Genomic DNA, 16,613 nt, shown 5'->3' on the forward strand with positions numbered 1-16,613 from the left:
GCAAAACGAATGGATGAAAAACCCAGCCTGGGAACCGTGAAGCTGCAGGAGGCCTCCTCAGCCACTTCCCAGATGAAGCGAACTGGAGCAATCAAGCCTCGGGCCGTCAAGGTGGAGGAGAGTAAAGCCTGACAGGAGAAGAGTCAAGCCTGAAGGTGCCTGGCATCTTTTGTCTCACCCTAACAGGGATGGTGCACCACGGCCAGCCTGGACAGCCACCACCTGGGACCTTGCCAGATCCACCATCCCACTGTCCTACCACTTGGCCTGGACAGAGCTCTCTTCTGCTCCCGAAAGCTCCTGAAAGTTCCATTGTCAGCCAGCCCACATCGTAGATATATGGCATTGACCTGCTTGCTTTGGTACAAAAGAGCAGACTCCCTCCTTCCCGCCCTCTGCCCAGTGACTGTGGAGTGAGTCTCCTGTGCAGTGCAGTGCAGATCTGCCCGCCTGCCCCATTCCCCAGGCACAGTGGCTTGGCAGCAGGGTCATTATAGCTGGAGGCTTTTTGTTTTAAAAAGCAGCTATGGTTTTTACAAAGGGGAAAAGAAAACAAAATGCTAGCTACGTCTGTATAGCTGAACTTTTATACGTTCCTTGCTGTCCTCTCACTGCTCTGCTGTCCCCAGTGGTCTCCTTTTATCTGTCCTATTTGACATGTCACAGCGCTACCTTAAGAGGTGATTCTTAAGAGTGCCCCCCCCCAACACACACAGTTGGATAAACTTTGGAGTTATTAAGGCTATGACTAGACCATCTGGTTGTCCCCTCACTGCCTTGGGCACCATTAGGTTGGTGCCTGAGTTCAGTTCCAGCCTCCAGCCTGGAGTTAATGTTTCAGCATAAGAATTATTTGTTCTGGGCCCTTCTGAAGTCAATAGACACACCGAGTATTGGGCACCAGAGAGGAATTGTGGAGTTAGTCAACATTGTTTTCCAGATTGGCAGAAGTGACCAAGCCACAGGCCCCACTTGGGGACTGTGCCTTTGAGGCTCTGTGGCCGTCTGGGTGGCTGTGTTACCCACTCATTTCCTTTCCTCCTCCTGCTGTGTCCCTCTGGATCCCTGTTCATCCATCCACCCCTCACAGCTTATCACCAAAATCAGGACAAGGACGTAGATTGGCACCTGTTAAGAGTTTGCAACAGGAAAGGCTATGGGACATTCCTCGTGTCCTTCACACCCAGCAACAGAGCAGGATGTTGGCAGTTGGTTGCCAAGTTGCCTATCCTTAGACAATTGGGCAGGACCAAGGTACCAGTAGCCAGCAGAGAAGCCTTTGCAGCCTCCTTCCCTAAGAGGAAATTCGTCTTTTGAGGTTTTTGTGTGAGCTCCTGTATGGTGAGCTTCTTGCTTTCAGTGAGAGCAAGGCAATGCTCCCGCTGCCCAGAGGAAAGTGAAAGGGGAATGTCACCCTGCTCAGATGCTCTTCAGGAGCCCCCAAGTCATCACCCCTGCCTCAGAGCACTCACAGTTGGTGGCAGGGCTGGGACAAGTCATCTGTCCTGGTTCCCATGTATGTGAGCATAGAAGCTCTGCAGTGGCTTCACACTGCCTTGTTACCTGTTGGAAGGAAGCAGAAGTCAGCTTCCCCCAGCAAGTCGTGCCACTGTCCCCAGGGTTACCTGGACAGGGCAGTCTTATGAAAAGCTTCATCGCATCTGTAGTCTCTGCTCTCCAACTTTATTCACATCTTTGTCCTATCTCTTCTCTTATATCCCTCCTCAAAAGCACTGCCCACTCAAGAGTCCCTCATCTGCTGTTCCACTCACCCTGGAAGTGTCTGGTTACTCTCTCAGTAATTGAGTACTCTGCCCCACTGCCAAGTCTCGGTAAAAGCCACAGTCACCTCTACCTGTCCTTAGAAATGCGGCCAGACTCACATCACCTAATGCTGGTGGACATTATGTGTCAAAAGAAGCATTTTCTCCTGCAGAATTTCAGTCCAGGATGCTGTTACAAACTCAAAATGTGCCCTTTAGGTAGCCTGCTGTCAGAATGGCAGTACTTCCTGTTTGTGAAGAAAAATTAGGAGGTTGCCTGTTTTCAGTCCTTTCTCTCACCCTGTATTTCCCTCCTGCCTCCCACCCCAAATAAAGACAAGAAACACTAGAATTTATTTATATGTATTGATGTTGTAGGTCTAGAAAAAAAAGTAAATGTCCCACTGCTCTGTTTATATAATGTCTGAATTACTGTGCAGGAAAGGCCAGGAAATTGCATGTGAAATTTGATGTTCTCACCACCTCTGTAACCTCAGCTTTGGGCTCTTCCCCTCTGGGGTGCACATTTGCAATTAGATTCTGGGGACAGAGGGCAGCTTCGGGCCTCTAAAAGTCCCTGGCCCTCAGTATGATCTGGTCAAGCCAAGTTTTTAGTGCAGAGACATTATAAGGTGCAATATCTCTTCATGTGGTTTTTAGAGCCAAGCTCAAGGCATAATAGGACATGGGGTCTTATTTTGGTTTTAAACCCCCATCTTCAGATCATAGATAAAAACATAGGAGCTCTGCGAAGGTGCCGTGGCCTTTAGTGGGAGCAGGCAAAACCCAGCACCTGCCTTTTCTACTGCTGAGATGGATGGAGGGTGGGCAGAATTATTTACTTCTGCCTACTAAAGTCACCTAATGCTGGTGGCTTTGTTGGGGCCACTGATAGTGTGATCCATGGCGTGGCAATCAGGAACTCTTTGGTCCGGTTGGTCCTGGTGGTACATTCAACATGTGACATGTACTAGCCGAAGGCTACTGCCAGCTGCATTTAGTCTGGTTAACAGTTGCTTTCCTTGTCTTATTCCCAAGTTTACCATTTTCAAATTTAGAGTTCACACAACACATCTGGGCATAGATTCCTTAAGGGGGAAAACAAAGGGTGATTGCATTACACATTCTGAAAAGCTGGTTCAGTTCTAAAGCCATGGTCGGCTCTGTTGCTGTGACAGATACTAGGACGACGTGTCAATATCAACATTGGCCTCCCGTTTTCTGGAGCTACCTTCCAGATGGGTGGTAATGAAGTCATGAATGATTGACACTCAGGAGTGTGCCTGCTGAGGCCATGAGGAAACTCTGGTTAAGCCTACCCTCCACACCCCAGCATCCATTAGGTCCCCCCTCTGCCAGGTATTCAGGTCCATTGTGCCCTCACTTCCAGCAATGCAAACCTGGGTTAGAGGGCCTGTTGGGAATCTTAAACCAAGGGGACATCAAGTGTGTCTTCTGTTGTATTTGATGAATAGGAAATTGAGACTTCCAGGAAGCCAACTCTCTTTGTGAGATGGCTCTAAGACATGTTAGGTCATCTGGAACAGAGTGGCTCAGTGTTGGGGATGAGCACTGTCACTTAAGCTGTGTTCTCCACCAGGCCCACCAGCTCTGGCTGGTGACCTTCTAGGCATGTGACACCTGTGGCTACGACCTGCAACTCCCAAGGCCCCATCTTTGGCATGTCACAATCCCAGAGCAGCAGTTCCTGTGAAGGCTCTGTGAAAGGCTCCTCAGGTGTTGAGAGGGGTCTTGTGCCCTCAGTTTTCAACCTCACACCTTTTGAGGAAAAGGATTTGGGGGGTTTGTTCTTTTTGAGGGTTTTTTTTTTGTTTTTTGTTTGTTTGTTTGTTTGTTTTGCTTTTATTTTGGCCTTTCCTCTGTCTTTTCACTTAGACCAGATATTTGAAAGGGCAGACGACGATGCTAAAGGTGTACTGTGCAGCTTGTTTAGACGTGATTTGGGAGCCTCTTACCTCGGATGGGAAGTGGAATCGTGAATTCACCCTCGCCCTCCTTCCCTCCGGTTCAGTCCCTGTTGTTTCTCCTTTCAAATATGTGATTGTACTAGCTCTTTCCGTATGAAAGAACTCTCCTTATTTAAATAAAAAAAGTATAAAAAAATAAAGCCAAACATGCTTTCTCGGGTTGTGTGAGTTTTATTTCTCAGTCAATGGGAAGATGGAAGAATTCTACTGTTCTCACAGCTTACAAACTAGGAGTGGCTGAAATGCCTTAGCTCAGTGCAGCACTGTTGTAGGGTTCCAAAGTAATAGTCAACCCTGCAGGCATCTTCAGACTTAATTACACTAGCAGTCTCTGTGGGACTCTTGCTTTTTTTGGGGGGGAGGGGTGTTTGGTTTTTGAGACAGGGTTTCTCTGTGGCTTTGGAGGCTGTTTTGGGACTATCTCTTGTAGACCAAGCTGGTCTGGAACTCACAGAGATCCACCTGTCTCTGCCTCCGGAGTGCTGGGATTAAAGGCATGCGCCACCACCACCAGTTTTGTCTCCCATAGTTTTACTGGCTATTTTAAAACTTTAAGATGGACTGGGCAGGCCATGGTGGCACAGGCCTTTAATCCCAGCACTCAGGAGATGGGCAGATCTCTGAGTTGGAGGTCATCCTGGTCTACAGATTAAGTTCCAGGACAGGCTCCAAGGCTACAGAGAAATCTTGTCTTCTAAAGATTTCACCAATATGAATGGAAGGTGGCTTGGGGGAATGTACCAAGGTCTCAAGAAATTTAGCAGAGACTAAAACACACAACAGTCTCTCCTTCATTCAAGGTCTCTGGGAAGGTTTATTAAGCAAGGAAGGGACTGCAGATTTTTTTTTTTTTTTTTTTTTTTTTTTTTTTAAGGACATTACTTACCCTGTATGGCAGTTTCGTTTTTCTTTTCCCTGGGTCTGAGGGCCCCCTATCAGCTGGGGGGCGTGGTTAAGGTACATCTTGAAAATGGGCAGCACTAAGATGGCTGGTCCTCCCTGTGGCCCAACAATGTGCATCCCCTATGTCCCTGTCTGAGTCCTATATGAACTTCTGCAGGAACCGCTGTGAAAGAATAGGTCAGGAAGAAAGAAAAATGGATTAAGTCTAGGGCACAGAGATTCAGATGGGTTCAGGCTGTTGTACTTGGCTGTGCCATCACTAAGATGTGTAGCTTTGGTACAAGGTTCTCTCACTCGAAAGTTCCTTATTTATTAAATGTGATTTGTTAACCCTATCTACTGATGGGGGTAGTGAGGACTTACAGGTCACTGGTACGCACATAGTGAGTTCTAGGCCAGCCAGGGTTACAGAGACCTTGTTTCAAAAGGAAAGAAAAAAGGCGATTTGCATGAGGAATCCCAATCCTTCAGACTCCTCAGCCACTTGGTACAGAACTGGCAGAGATCTGGGCAGTAGTAACTACAGCCAAGTCCACAGCTCAGTTCTCCTGAGGCTGAGTGCCCACAGGCTGTCCTGAAGCACCAGCGTGGCTTATACACTCAGACGAGTGCTCTCTCAAAAGTCCTGAACCATTTCTCTGAAGAAATTTAGGTAGACAATGTTCTCATGGATAAGCTAAGAAACTTTCCCTACATTTTTTTTTCTTTTTAAATGCTTTTTCATGACAGGGTTTCTCTGGGTAGCCATGGCTGTCCTGGAACTCAGAAGCGATCCGCCTGCCTCTGCCTTTGGAGTGCTGGGACTAAAGGCGTGCGCCACCAACTGATTCCAGGCCTTCTTTTTGTAATTATTTTATGAGCGTCTGCATAACACTTGCCTGCCTGGTGCCTGAAGAGGCCAACCTCTAAACAACAGTTACAGATGGTTGTGAGCTGCCGTGTGGGTGCTGAAAATCGAGCCCAGGTCCTCTTCAAGAGCAACCGAGTGCTTTTAACCACTGGGCGATCTCTCAGGCATACTATAGTCTAGCGGTCATCCAATGCAAAACTAACAAAGAAAGAAAATCAAGCATGATTCGAGATCTGGGGAGATAGTTCAGTCGGTACAGGCAGGGCATGAGAACCTCAATTTGATTTCGAGAACCCACCTAAACAGGCATACTTGTAATACCTACGCTGGGGAGGCAAAAGCGTACAAATAGAACCTCAAGGCCATCCTTGGCAACATAAGTGAATCTGGGACCCTGAAAGGGGGGTGGGGAGTACAGACGAGTGTCAGAAGAGTTGATGAGATAAACGTTCCACCCCTGTCTGCCCACAGTCCCGAGCGGCTTGGTGCACCGCGGCTTCAAAGCACTTGTTTACCCGTGCCCACCCTCAGCCAGCGCGGCGTGACAAGGACGCTGAGGTCGGCGCGACACGCACGTAAAGAGCTCGTGGGAGGACACAGTACCTTTTTCAAATCCGCAACCCGTGCGCTTAGGGTACTGAGACGTCGGGGGACAACCAGCTTAAACCGGGACAGTCACCGCCTTCCACTTTCACGCCGGGTGGTCTCGCCGCGCACGCGCGCCCCGCCTGCTCTCCTGCTGCGCACGCGCACCGCTGAGTGTGTCGGGACTCGCAGGAACGGCTAGTTGAGAGTCGATCGGTGGGCGGTGCGGATTACCGAGCGGCCTCACCCCCAACGGTCGAGCCTGCCCGGCGGTTCGCAGGTGTGGCCCCACATGGGGAGCCGTTCGGCAGGACTCAAAGAAACGCTGGTAGGTTTTGGAGTGGCAGATTCGAGAGCCCTCCTGGGGCTCAGGGATCCGACTCGGGGGCGGCGCGCTAGGGTGGGTGGCGGTTCCAGGGTGGCCTCCGGACGGAAAGGAGACCGGGTGGACAGCTGTAGGGAAAGGACTCGGGGCACGTGCAACTCTAGGAGGGCAGGAATGCCCGCGGGAGAGGACGGGAAGGTCCATCCAGGTCACTGGGTTATGACGGTACCCAGAACTCCCCAGAGTAGGGGTTAGTTTGCAGCCACACTGGGAAGGGACAGGAGAGGCCACAGCATCATTAGCAGCCTCACTCCTTGCAAGTGCCCGGAAGGGGTTTATAGAATGACTTACAGAAATGAGTGAATGTCCAGGTCTGAGTTTCCTGAATTCATCCCTCACATGTCTTTATGTGGGACCCTGTGCTTGAACACAGTAAGCCTCCAAAAGACATGTTCTAGAACAGTCCTTCTGACTTGATTAACCCACTATGCCGAAATTCTCCCTGGGTGCATCGCGGAGCTAGGCCGCTTCAGGACTCCTTTGAACCTTTCTGGGTTGCTTTCTAAATAGGAGTTCTTCCCCTCTTTTCCAGTGTGTCCTCCGGAGCTTGCTTTTCTGCAAAATGTTGCGATTTTTAAAGCGGCCTCTAGTGGTGACTGCTCACATTAACTTGAACTTGGTGGCTCTGACTGGCCTGGGACTACTGACCAGACTGTGGCAGCTCTCCTACCCTCGGGCTGTAGTGTAAGTGGAATTGGGGAGGAGGGTTATGAACCAAGAGGCATTGTAATTAGTTATCTGAAGCATCGTGTTATATAGTGCCAAGGGGAGAGAAATCCTGGGCTTCTGGACCTCTTGGGTGGTTTTAGCCTGTAGTCAAGTTGACAACCAAGAGTAGCCATCACAAACAGTGCGGGTGTGGATGGAACCCCAGAACAGCCACTATAGTGTATATCTTTTAGGTCTTGCCCTGGAGGCATGTAGTAAGAAAAGCTTGGTCTGATAAGAGCAGTAGAAGAAATTCTAGTTCCCAGCCTTAACTTTCATTCTAAAATTGAAAGGTAGAGGTTTGATAGATTTGGAAGGGAGCAGGCTTTGTTCATAAAGGGAAATGTAGTTACTTTGTTATAGATGTCAAGTAGAATATGGTCCCTGGGCAATAAATTAATTACCCAGCCTCAGCAACCCTCTCATAGTAGACTAATTTGAAGCAAATCCTAGATAGTATATTCCCTTATGAATAATTCAATATATACTTCTGAAATTTGAGAATTTTTTTTTTTCCGAGACAGGGTTTTTCAGTATAGCCCTGGCTGTCCTGGAACTCACTCTGTAAACCAGGCTGGCCTCAGACTCAGAGATCTGTCTGCCTCTGCCTCCTGAGTGCTGGAATTAAAGGTGTGTGCCACTATGCCCAGCAAGAATTCATTTTTAAGAGCTAGGGAGTCTGCCGGTGTCCTCTAGGGCTGAATATAGAGATATTTGAGAACTGCCTGACTTGAACCCTCTGCAAAAGCAGTACATGTCTTAACCACTGAACCCCAGGAGTTTTCAAAACAAATGCACATAACCATGGTAGCATTGTCATGTCTAAGAACTGATGTCACCTGGTCTCTCAGTGTCTGAAAATGTGTTAATGCTGTTCTTCCTCTCATTTGCAACTCTGTCAGCAGATCGGTATAGTTGTACCCCAATTCATAGCTGTAAATATGTGCTGGTAGCCTGTGAAGGTGTGAGGTGGAATTACCCAACATGAGCTTGGTCAGTAGCTTGGCCAGTACATACCTAAATCAAAAGCTGTGGGAAGGGTTGGGGAAATATCTTAGTGGGTAAAATACTTGTTCTACAGATGTGAGGTCCAGAGTCCAGATCCCAGGGACTCATTCAGGTGCCATGTGGGCTTGTGCTCCATCTGTAATCCCAGTGCACTGCTGCTCAGTCAGGGACTCGGGAGCAAACTAACAAACCGTACTAGCCAAACAGCAAACTTCAGATTTAATGAGAGAGGCTGTCTCAATAGATAAAGTGGAGAATGATCAAGGGAGACATTGGATGTCAACCTTGAGCCTCCACATATGCATGTGCACACACATGTAAGCCCACACACACACAATACTCTCATACACACACGTGTACACAGTGCCTGTATATCACATACACAGTCGTGCAGGGGAGAAAAACTGGAAAAGTAATTAGGATGTGGAAGAGACAGTCATCTCAAGTGCTCACTGTGCTTGCTGAACTTGCCACTGAGTTCCTAAAGGTCAGATGATGCTGTATTTATGTCTCAGTGCTTGGGGACAGAACACATTTGGAGCATAGGATCTGACCCTGGCTCTTCACTCACCTGAAGTCAGCTAGAAACAATAAGGTTTTATTCTCCTGCCTATGTTCACAATTACAATTTCTAGGGGACTAGAGAGATGGTTCAGTGATTTAGAGCACTGGCTGCTCTTGCAAAGGATCCCAGTTCAGTTCACAGTACCACATGGGGCCTCACAGCTGTCTCTTAACTCCTGTTCTAGAGGGTCTGATATCTTCTTCTGCGCTCTGGGACGTTACACATATGTGCTGCACAGACATACATGCATAACACCTGTACATATAAAATGGTATTTATTTATTTGTTTGTTTATTTGGGTTTTTGAGGCAGGGTTTCTCTGTGTAGCCCTGGCTGTCCTGCAGTTCACTCTGAAGACTAGGCTCTTCCTCTGCCTGGGATTAAAGGTGTGCCCCACCACTGCCTGGCTAAAAAATAAATATTTTTAAAAGCTTAAATAACAGTTAAGATTTCTAGTTTGATATAAAAGTGAGTTTTCTTTTTGTTTTTAGTTTTGATGAAGTATACTATGGCCAGTACATTTCCTTTTACATGAAGCGCATATTCTTTCTGGATGACAGTGGACCACCGTTTGGCCACATGCTATTGGCCTTAGGAGGTAGGTAAGAGAAATAGATATTGTCTTTCAGACCCTGAAATATATTCAGCTTATCAAGTAAAATTTCTCAAGGGCAGAAGCTCTGTCTTGTTCTCATATATTTGGTCCATATTCAAAATTTTCTGTTTTAGGTTATTTAGGAGGATTCGACGGTAACTTTTTATGGAACCGAATTGGAGCAGGTGAGGATTTTAACTTTCCTTATTAATCTGCTCATGAAATAATGGAGATATGATGCCATTCATAAGAGCCAACAATTGCCGTTTATTATTATGATATTAATATGACCCAGCATACGACTGATTATTTGGGTTAAGTTCCAGGATAGTCAGGACTGTTATAGAGAAACCCTGTCTCAAAAGAGAAAAAGAATACATTGGTTAAAGGGGCTGGAGAGATGGCTCAACTGTTCTTCCAAAGGACCAGGGTTTGATTCCCAGAACCACATGAGGGTTCACAACCATATGTAACTCCAGTTCTAGGGGATTTGATACCTACTTTTAGTCAGGCATATACAGTCATATATGCAGATAAAACACTCATAAACATAGCTGGTGGTGGTGGTGGTGGTGGTGGTGCACACCTTTGATCCCAGCACTTGGAAGGCAGAGACAGGCAAATCTCTAAATTCAAGGCCAGCCTGGTCTGCAGAGTAAGTTCCAGGACATCCAGGACTGTTATACAGAGAAACCCTGTATCTAAAACCCCAAAAAACCCCCAAAAAACCCAGCCTAAACAACAACAAAACACCCATATACATGAAATGCATAAATAAAATTAAAAAGAAAAAAATCTGATTAAATGTGCTTTGTGATGGTAATTATTCTATCCCTGGCTCTTTTACAAGTTTCCTTTGGTATTTGATAGTCCCTGTTGTTTTTGGTTTTTCGAGACACGGTTTCTCTGTGGCTTTGGAGGCTGTCCTATCTTGCAGACCAGGCTGGTCTCGAACTCACTTCGATCAGCCTGCCTCTGCCTCTGCTGGGATTAAAGGTGTGTGCCACCACCACCCAGCATAGTCCCTAGCTTTTATATGTATAAGTTTATACATGGCCACATTTTAGAGCTAATTGGGATAAGTATACTAAGTCAACATTAATCTCGGAATCTTTACTTGTCATTCCTATGCTTGGTGAGAGCTGGTCCCTTGACTGTGCAAAGCTGGTTTCAAAGCAGTTTGGGCACATGGTAGTTTATGTTTACAGTCCTAGTTACCCAGAGGCTGAAACAGGACAAGCACCCGAACTCAGGCATTTGAGACCCTCTATTTTTTTTTGAGATGGGGTTTCATCATGTAGTCTTGGCTAGCTTGGAACTCACTCTATAGACCAGGTTGGCCTCAAACTCAGAGATCCGCCTGCCTCTGTCTCTGCCTCTCAAGTGCTGGAATTAAAGGTGTGTCTCAGCAGGCCCAGTAGTGAGACCCAGTATCTAAAAATCACCCACCACAAAAATCCCAAAACTCATTTTAAAGACTTTACCCCAAGTTTTCATCCTTAGTTGCTCATGTGCCTCCAGTTTTGCAAATTTTCATTTCAGAGTCTGTGAGCTGCTATGTTAGCGCACATGCCCTCAGCTCTGCTGTGTGCTTCCCTTTCCAGAATACAGCAGCAACGTGCCAGTGTGGTCCTTGCGCCTGCTGCCAGCCCTTGCGGGGGCTCTGTCAGTACCCATGTCCTACCAGATCGTGTTGGAGCTCCACTTTTCCCACTGTGCTGCCATGGGAGCCGCCCTGCTAATGCTCATTGGTAAGTCTTGGGCCCTGCCTGCCTGCCTGTCTTTCAGAGTACAGAAAAACAAACACTTGTTGGTGTTTCACCATGAGGCTTAGAGAAGCCTGATGGTAGTGAGTATGCTGCCCTTGTGAACACAGCTGCTTCATCCAGATTCCAGATTGGCCTCCCTGAGACCCACACTTCTGGGCTGCCTTCTTTGATGTAGGATTAATGAATTATGAGGTCAGACTCTTATCAGAATGGAGATGTGAAACCAGGCAGTGATGGCACACACCTTTAATCCCAGCACTTGGGAGGCAGAGGCAGGGGGATCTCTGTGGTTTTGAGGGCAGCCTGATCTACAAAGCCAATTCCAGGATATCCAGAGCTGTATAGAGAAATCTCATCTCAAAAACAAACAAAAAAGTGGAGATGTGGAAATAATGGCATATTAGAGGTAGGGGCTGCCAGACAGTGCTCAGGGCATATATACACTATGGCATACACGTGCATGCACACAGTACACACACACACAATTTTTTTTTTTTTTTTTTTTTTTTTTTTTTTTTGTTTTTTTCTGAGACAGGGTTTCTCTGTGGCTTTGGAGGCTGTCCTGGAAGTAGCTCTTGTAGACCAGGCTGGTCTCAAACTCACAGATATCTACCTGCCTCTGCCTCCCGAGTGATGGGATTAAAGGCATGCGCCACCACTACCTGGCTTTAAAACATTTTGATACCTAAAGAAAATAGTCCTGAGCTTGGGGGTGTAACACAGTGATTGGACACTTGAATAGCATTTATGAGGCCCTGCATTCATACCCAGGGCAAAAGCAAAACTATGCCAGGCTGGTTCTTACTGAGTCTGGAATCCTAGCGCCTGGAGACTGAGGCAGAAGAGTCTTGATTTTGAGGTCAGCCTGGCCTATATAACAAGAGTTTGTCTCAAAAATTTTTTTAAAACTTCCTTCTGCATCAAATATGTAAAGATGTTTTCCCCCATTGGAAACTGGAGAGGTAGCTCAGAGATTAAGAGCACTTTCTGGTCTTGCAGAGGACCTGAATTTGGTTCCTAGCATCCAAATGGTGACTTACAACCATGTGTAACTCCAGTTCCAGGTGATCCAATGTCCTCTTCTGACTTCCATTGGCACCAGACACTTACATGATAGCCATGTGTACATGTAGGCAGAACCCCCTACACATAAAATAAATATTTGTTTTAAAAAAAGATTTTTCCCTTAACAAGACAATAAAATAACTATATGCCATCTATATTATATTAGGGTTTTTTGGTGATCTGTGAATGATTTCAAATATGGAGCAGGATAGGTGGAAGGGTATATGCATATACCTGAATTTTGTACAACCTGGGCCGGGGCAGGCATGGACTGGCATCCTCAGAGGGGTCCTCAGTCCAGTCTCCATGGAGACAGCAATACAGCTGTCTACATCTCCTGTGTGGATGCTGCTCCATACTGACAGCTGTTCATCTCTATAACAGAAAATGCCCTGATCACTCAGTCCAGGCTCATGCTGTTGGAATCCTTACTGATATTCTTTAACCTCTCAGCTGTGCTGTCCTATCTGAAGTTCTTCAACTCCCAAAAACACAGGTACGGGAAGTGAGACAAGCCTCTGCTTAGGAAAGGGGTTCCAGGTGTCTCTCCCTCTGCTTCTTAGGCATGAGCAAGTAGGTAAAAATTCCTCTAGCTGGCAGCAGTCCCTCTACCTCAGTCTTCAGAGTGCTGAGGTTACAGGGGTGTACCTGCACCCAGCTCTGATGTGACTTCTGGTGTCACCCTGTTATCTTGCAGAGTTGCTTGCAGAATGCCTTTTGGTTACCAAGTACTTTGGGTTGGCCCTTAAGCCCATGATTTAATAATTTCATCTTTTTTAACTTTAACCCACAGTAAAATTTTTCTTGATTAAAAGGAAAAATTCTTCTGAACCCCAAACTGGGAGGTGGAGTTCTTTTTATTGTGGCTGGTGGTCAGGGCTGGTTAACCTCTGGACTTCTAGGAAAAGCACACACTATCCCTGAGCTGTAGGATGCGTCTTGTGAATGCTTCCTTGTCCTGTTTTTATCCCAGCCCTTTCTCACCGAACTGGTGGCTGTGGCTAATGCTGACCGGGGTCTCTTGTTCCTGCGCCATTGGGTGAGTTAGAGCCCCTGACTTGGACAGTATTCTTGTCTGTGGGGCAGTCTGTCTTATAGCCTTATTTCATTTGTCTTTTTTAGTATCAAATACATGGGAATTTTTACCTACTTGCTAGTGCTCAGCATTGCAGCTGTCCATGCCTGGAACCTGATCGGAGATCAGACCTTGTCACATGTAGGTGGTCATATCAGTGCCACGTGAGTCTGCTGTGTGTGGGGTTGGGTGTAAAGCTGTCGTAGGGAGTGGTTGGCTCAAAGAAGTGGAGTCTGGAGGCTTCAGGAGCAGGTGAGAGTGGGGCAGCTTACCTGCAAGCCTCCACCAGTGTCTGCATGGGAGGTGGGGCTTCTCAGTAACTTTTCCTAAGCCTGCATGCAGTGTCTGAAAATGGCCTTGCTGCTCCTCAGATAGGAGATCTTTCCTCTCATCCCCTGGCAGATGCGCGTGTTTGGTCACTTGATCGCCAGAGCAGTGGCCCTACTGATCATCCCGGTTTTCCTGTACTTACTATTCTTCTATATCCACCTAATGCTGCTCTATCGCTCTGGGCCCCATGACCAAATCATGTCCAGCGCTTTCCAAGCCAGCTTGGAGGTAAGAAGCATAATGTCAGGTCACTTCAGAGCAAAGATAGGCATAGGCTCAGAGTTTCTATCTAAGCGCTGTCAGATCCAGCCTGAGTGGTTCCTATAGCCCCCAGGAGCAAAGAGGTAGGTGGGTTGCCACAGGTCAGGGCCAGCCAGGGCTCCATACAGACCCAAAAAAGCCAAATAAATGATCAGATAGATAGATAGATAGATAGATAGATAGATAGATAGATAGATAGATAGATAGATAGTAGATAGATAAAAATAAACAATGTACAGTGAGTGATCCAGAAATGAGGCAGCCATGTGGTATTGTTAAAGGAGTTCTGAAGTACAGATGATGTGGGAACAAGTGAGGCTGCCTCTCTTAGTCTGACTTGCAGTTAAACACCTCGTGAGATAGACTCAAGCCTGCTGTATGTTATGCTAACTACAGGTGTATGCAGGTTAAGCATCTCTAACATGGAAGTCAGAAATCAATATGTTTCAATCTCCAGAACTTCTTGAATGCTAGCATGACACTCAGGCAGCTTTGGATTATAAAGCATTTTACAATTTGAGCTTTCAGATTGTGGGTGCCCCACCCCTACCCCTACCCTCGCCCCCAACACACACACACAAATTGGAACACTTCTGGTTTCAACATTTCAGATAAAGGCTACTGGCCTATAAAATGTACCAGGTGTGGTAAGGAGTGTAGCCTTGAGCAGGCCTGCTCATACATCCTGGCTCTGCTGAGGACCTACATGTTACCACACTCTGATCTCATTTCCTCAGCTCTTTAACACAATTGCTTGACTCTCACAGGATACTGGTAAAAGGAACGTATGGTGGAAAGGTCACCTGAATGCCTGCCAAGGAGCACAGGCACATTCACAATTTGTAATTCAGTTACAATTAAGGACATGATCATATTTGCCACTACCCCATCTGTCACTAAGGCTAGTTTAGAATTGTTGGTCATGGTCTGATGAGATAGCTTCACAATAGGGGTGCCTGCCATGAGCCTGATGCCTCTCTCCATCTTGGAACCCATAGGGTAGAAGGATGGTTTCTCTCTTAAACTCACCTGCAACCTTTTCTGTTTGTCTTAGGGAGGGCTAGCCCGCATCACCCAGGGCCAGCCCCTGGAGGTGGCCTTTGGTTCCCAGGTCACTCTGAGGAACGTCTTCGGCAAACCCTTGCCTTGCTGGCTTCATTCCCACAAGAACACCTACCCTATGATGTAAGGAAAGTGACCATTTTAATTTGCAATCACAAATTGATTTGTTAATCACAAAATATTTTTTCTCCCAATTTGCTTATATTAAGAACTGTCACTTTCTATGGTCAAGTTTAGAGGGACAAAGGCAACAGGGATAGATAGATGCCCAGAGCCCAGGCTCATGATTTTTGTGGTGCCCAGTGTGAAACAATGGGATTGCTATAGCATGCCATCTGTTTCCTCCAGTGCCTCTGAGCAGCTCTGTCTGACAGCAATGTTGTTTTTTTCCATGTCCTCTGGTCCCTGAGACAGACTGTAATGTTGGGTAACACGTCATGCTGGGTGGTGCAAACACCAAGGGAGAGCCTCGTAGCCTATGGGTCTTTGCTGTCCGCTTAGGGTGCATTCTTTGTTGGTGTCTCATGCAGATATGAGAACGGCCGTGGCAGCTCCCACCAGCAGCAGGTGACCTGTTACCCCTTCAAAGACATCAATAACTGGTGGATCATAAAGGACCCTGGGAGGTGAGGATGGTTCCATCAGAGCTCACCACTCAGCATGACTGCTGAGTCCTGGGTCTCCTTTGCATGCGGGCTTCCTGGCCAGTGACCTCATTCAGTCTTGGAGCTGGAATAAATGCCTGTTAATTCGTGAGCTGTTAGTTTGAGGCCAGGGCCTGGTATGGATCCTCGGTGACCTGCCTTAGCATCTCTTAGGAGTTGTAACAGGGCCCAGGGTCACTCCAGTGTCCTTCCACACCTGTTCCCCTCAAGAAGGCCTTGTGTGGGAGTCTCTCTGTACTCAGCCTGTGTCTGGGCCTAAGGAGTCTGCCTATAAATGAGATTTTTCCCTTTGTACCAATGTTCAGCTTCCACCCTCACTGCCCACTTCAGCGTCAGAGCCTCTAAGAAGCCTTAGATCAGGTACTCTCCTATTTGTACCCCCTGAGTGTCCTTGGCCTTTAGACTCTAGTTCCTGCCCTAGAGGCTCTGACCATAGCCTCCAGTGGCACAATTACCATTACCAGGCCCTTTGCCATCTCTGCACTCACCGTTCTTGCCAGCACTGAGAAGGCTGGATCCCTGGGAAGGCCTCCTAGGCCAGTCCATCTAAAGGTGTACCCTCCTCTCCCATAACTTCTCCCCAGGCTAGCCTGTGTTCATCCTTTATATAGTTGCTCACCTGCAAGTCTGTTCTTCCAACTCACTGCAGTGAGTGAGGAAGTGAGGCTGTTCTGGCCCATCTGGCCTGTCATTTACACAGCACTGGTCCAGTTTGGGGGACTTGATAGGTTTTAACAGTTTAGATGGCTTTTTTTGTTTGGTTGGTTTTGGTGTATGTTTTTTCTTTCTTAAGACAGCATCTCTCCTTGTTGCCAAGCCTTGCCTCAAGCTCCCAATCCCCTTGCCTCAGCCTCCCAAGTGCTAGGATTACAGGTATCTTAATTTTTATTTATTTATTTTTTTTTTGGAAGTATGAAAAAAGAGTATGTTGCCAACATAAGGTTTTTTGTTTGTTTGTTTTTTCTGCATCTAGTTCATTCTTCATAAACAAATGTGACATTGGCAAATGGAGTCACATTTGGCAATTTGGAAAGTG

The 16,613-nt window shown here is 46.9% G+C and overlaps 2 protein-coding genes and 1 long non-coding RNA gene across 13 annotated transcripts in view; 2 read left to right on the plus strand and 1 right to left on the minus strand.

Moving 5' to 3' along the window:
• The window catches only part of Prrc2b (proline rich coiled-coil 2B), a 77,403-nt gene extending 75,284 nt beyond the window's left edge, over window positions 1-2,119 (plus strand). For all 8 annotated transcript variants that reach the window (XM_027423849.2, XM_035446244.1, XM_027423845.2 and 5 more), the window contains one exon: window positions 1-2,119. In XM_027423849.2, coding sequence (XP_027279650.1) covers window positions 1-132 — 132 coding nt within the window. In that variant the 3' untranslated portion in view covers window positions 133-2,119.
• LOC118239053 lies at window positions 2,111-6,296 on the minus strand. Its single transcript, XR_004770465.1, has 2 exons — window positions 6,108-6,296; window positions 2,111-5,898 (listed from the first exon to the last, which is right to left on the minus strand). It is a non-coding gene; the product is annotated as an uncharacterized LOC118239053 (long non-coding RNA).
• Pomt1 (protein O-mannosyltransferase 1) overlaps window positions 6,262-16,613 on the plus strand; it is an 18,482-nt gene continuing 8,130 nt past the window's right edge. The window contains exons 1-11 of one of the 4 annotated variants that reach the window (XM_027423851.2): window positions 6,262-6,417; window positions 7,007-7,158; window positions 9,247-9,353; window positions 9,485-9,535; window positions 10,955-11,101; window positions 12,569-12,680; window positions 13,158-13,223; window positions 13,307-13,400; window positions 13,662-13,817; window positions 14,905-15,035; window positions 15,443-15,538. In XM_027423851.2, coding sequence (XP_027279652.1) covers window positions 6,382-6,417; window positions 7,007-7,158; window positions 9,247-9,353; window positions 9,485-9,535; window positions 10,955-11,101; window positions 12,569-12,680; window positions 13,158-13,223; window positions 13,307-13,400; window positions 13,662-13,817; window positions 14,905-15,035; window positions 15,443-15,538 — 1,148 coding nt within the window. In that variant the 5' untranslated portion in view covers window positions 6,262-6,381. Of the gene's footprint in view, window positions 6,418-7,006; window positions 7,159-9,246; window positions 9,358-9,484; window positions 9,536-10,954; window positions 11,102-12,568; window positions 12,681-13,157; window positions 13,224-13,306; window positions 13,401-13,661; window positions 13,818-14,904; window positions 15,036-15,442; window positions 15,539-16,613 lie in introns of those variants that run through there. The other 3 variants (XM_027423852.2, XM_027423854.2, XM_027423855.1) reach the window with 3 other exon arrangements.

Source organism: Cricetulus griseus, chromosome 6 (genome assembly GCF_003668045.3).
Source record: "Cricetulus griseus strain 17A/GY chromosome 6, alternate assembly CriGri-PICRH-1.0, whole genome shotgun sequence".
In the NCBI taxonomy this organism is placed as follows: Eukaryota; Metazoa; Chordata; class Mammalia; order Rodentia; family Cricetidae; genus Cricetulus; species Cricetulus griseus.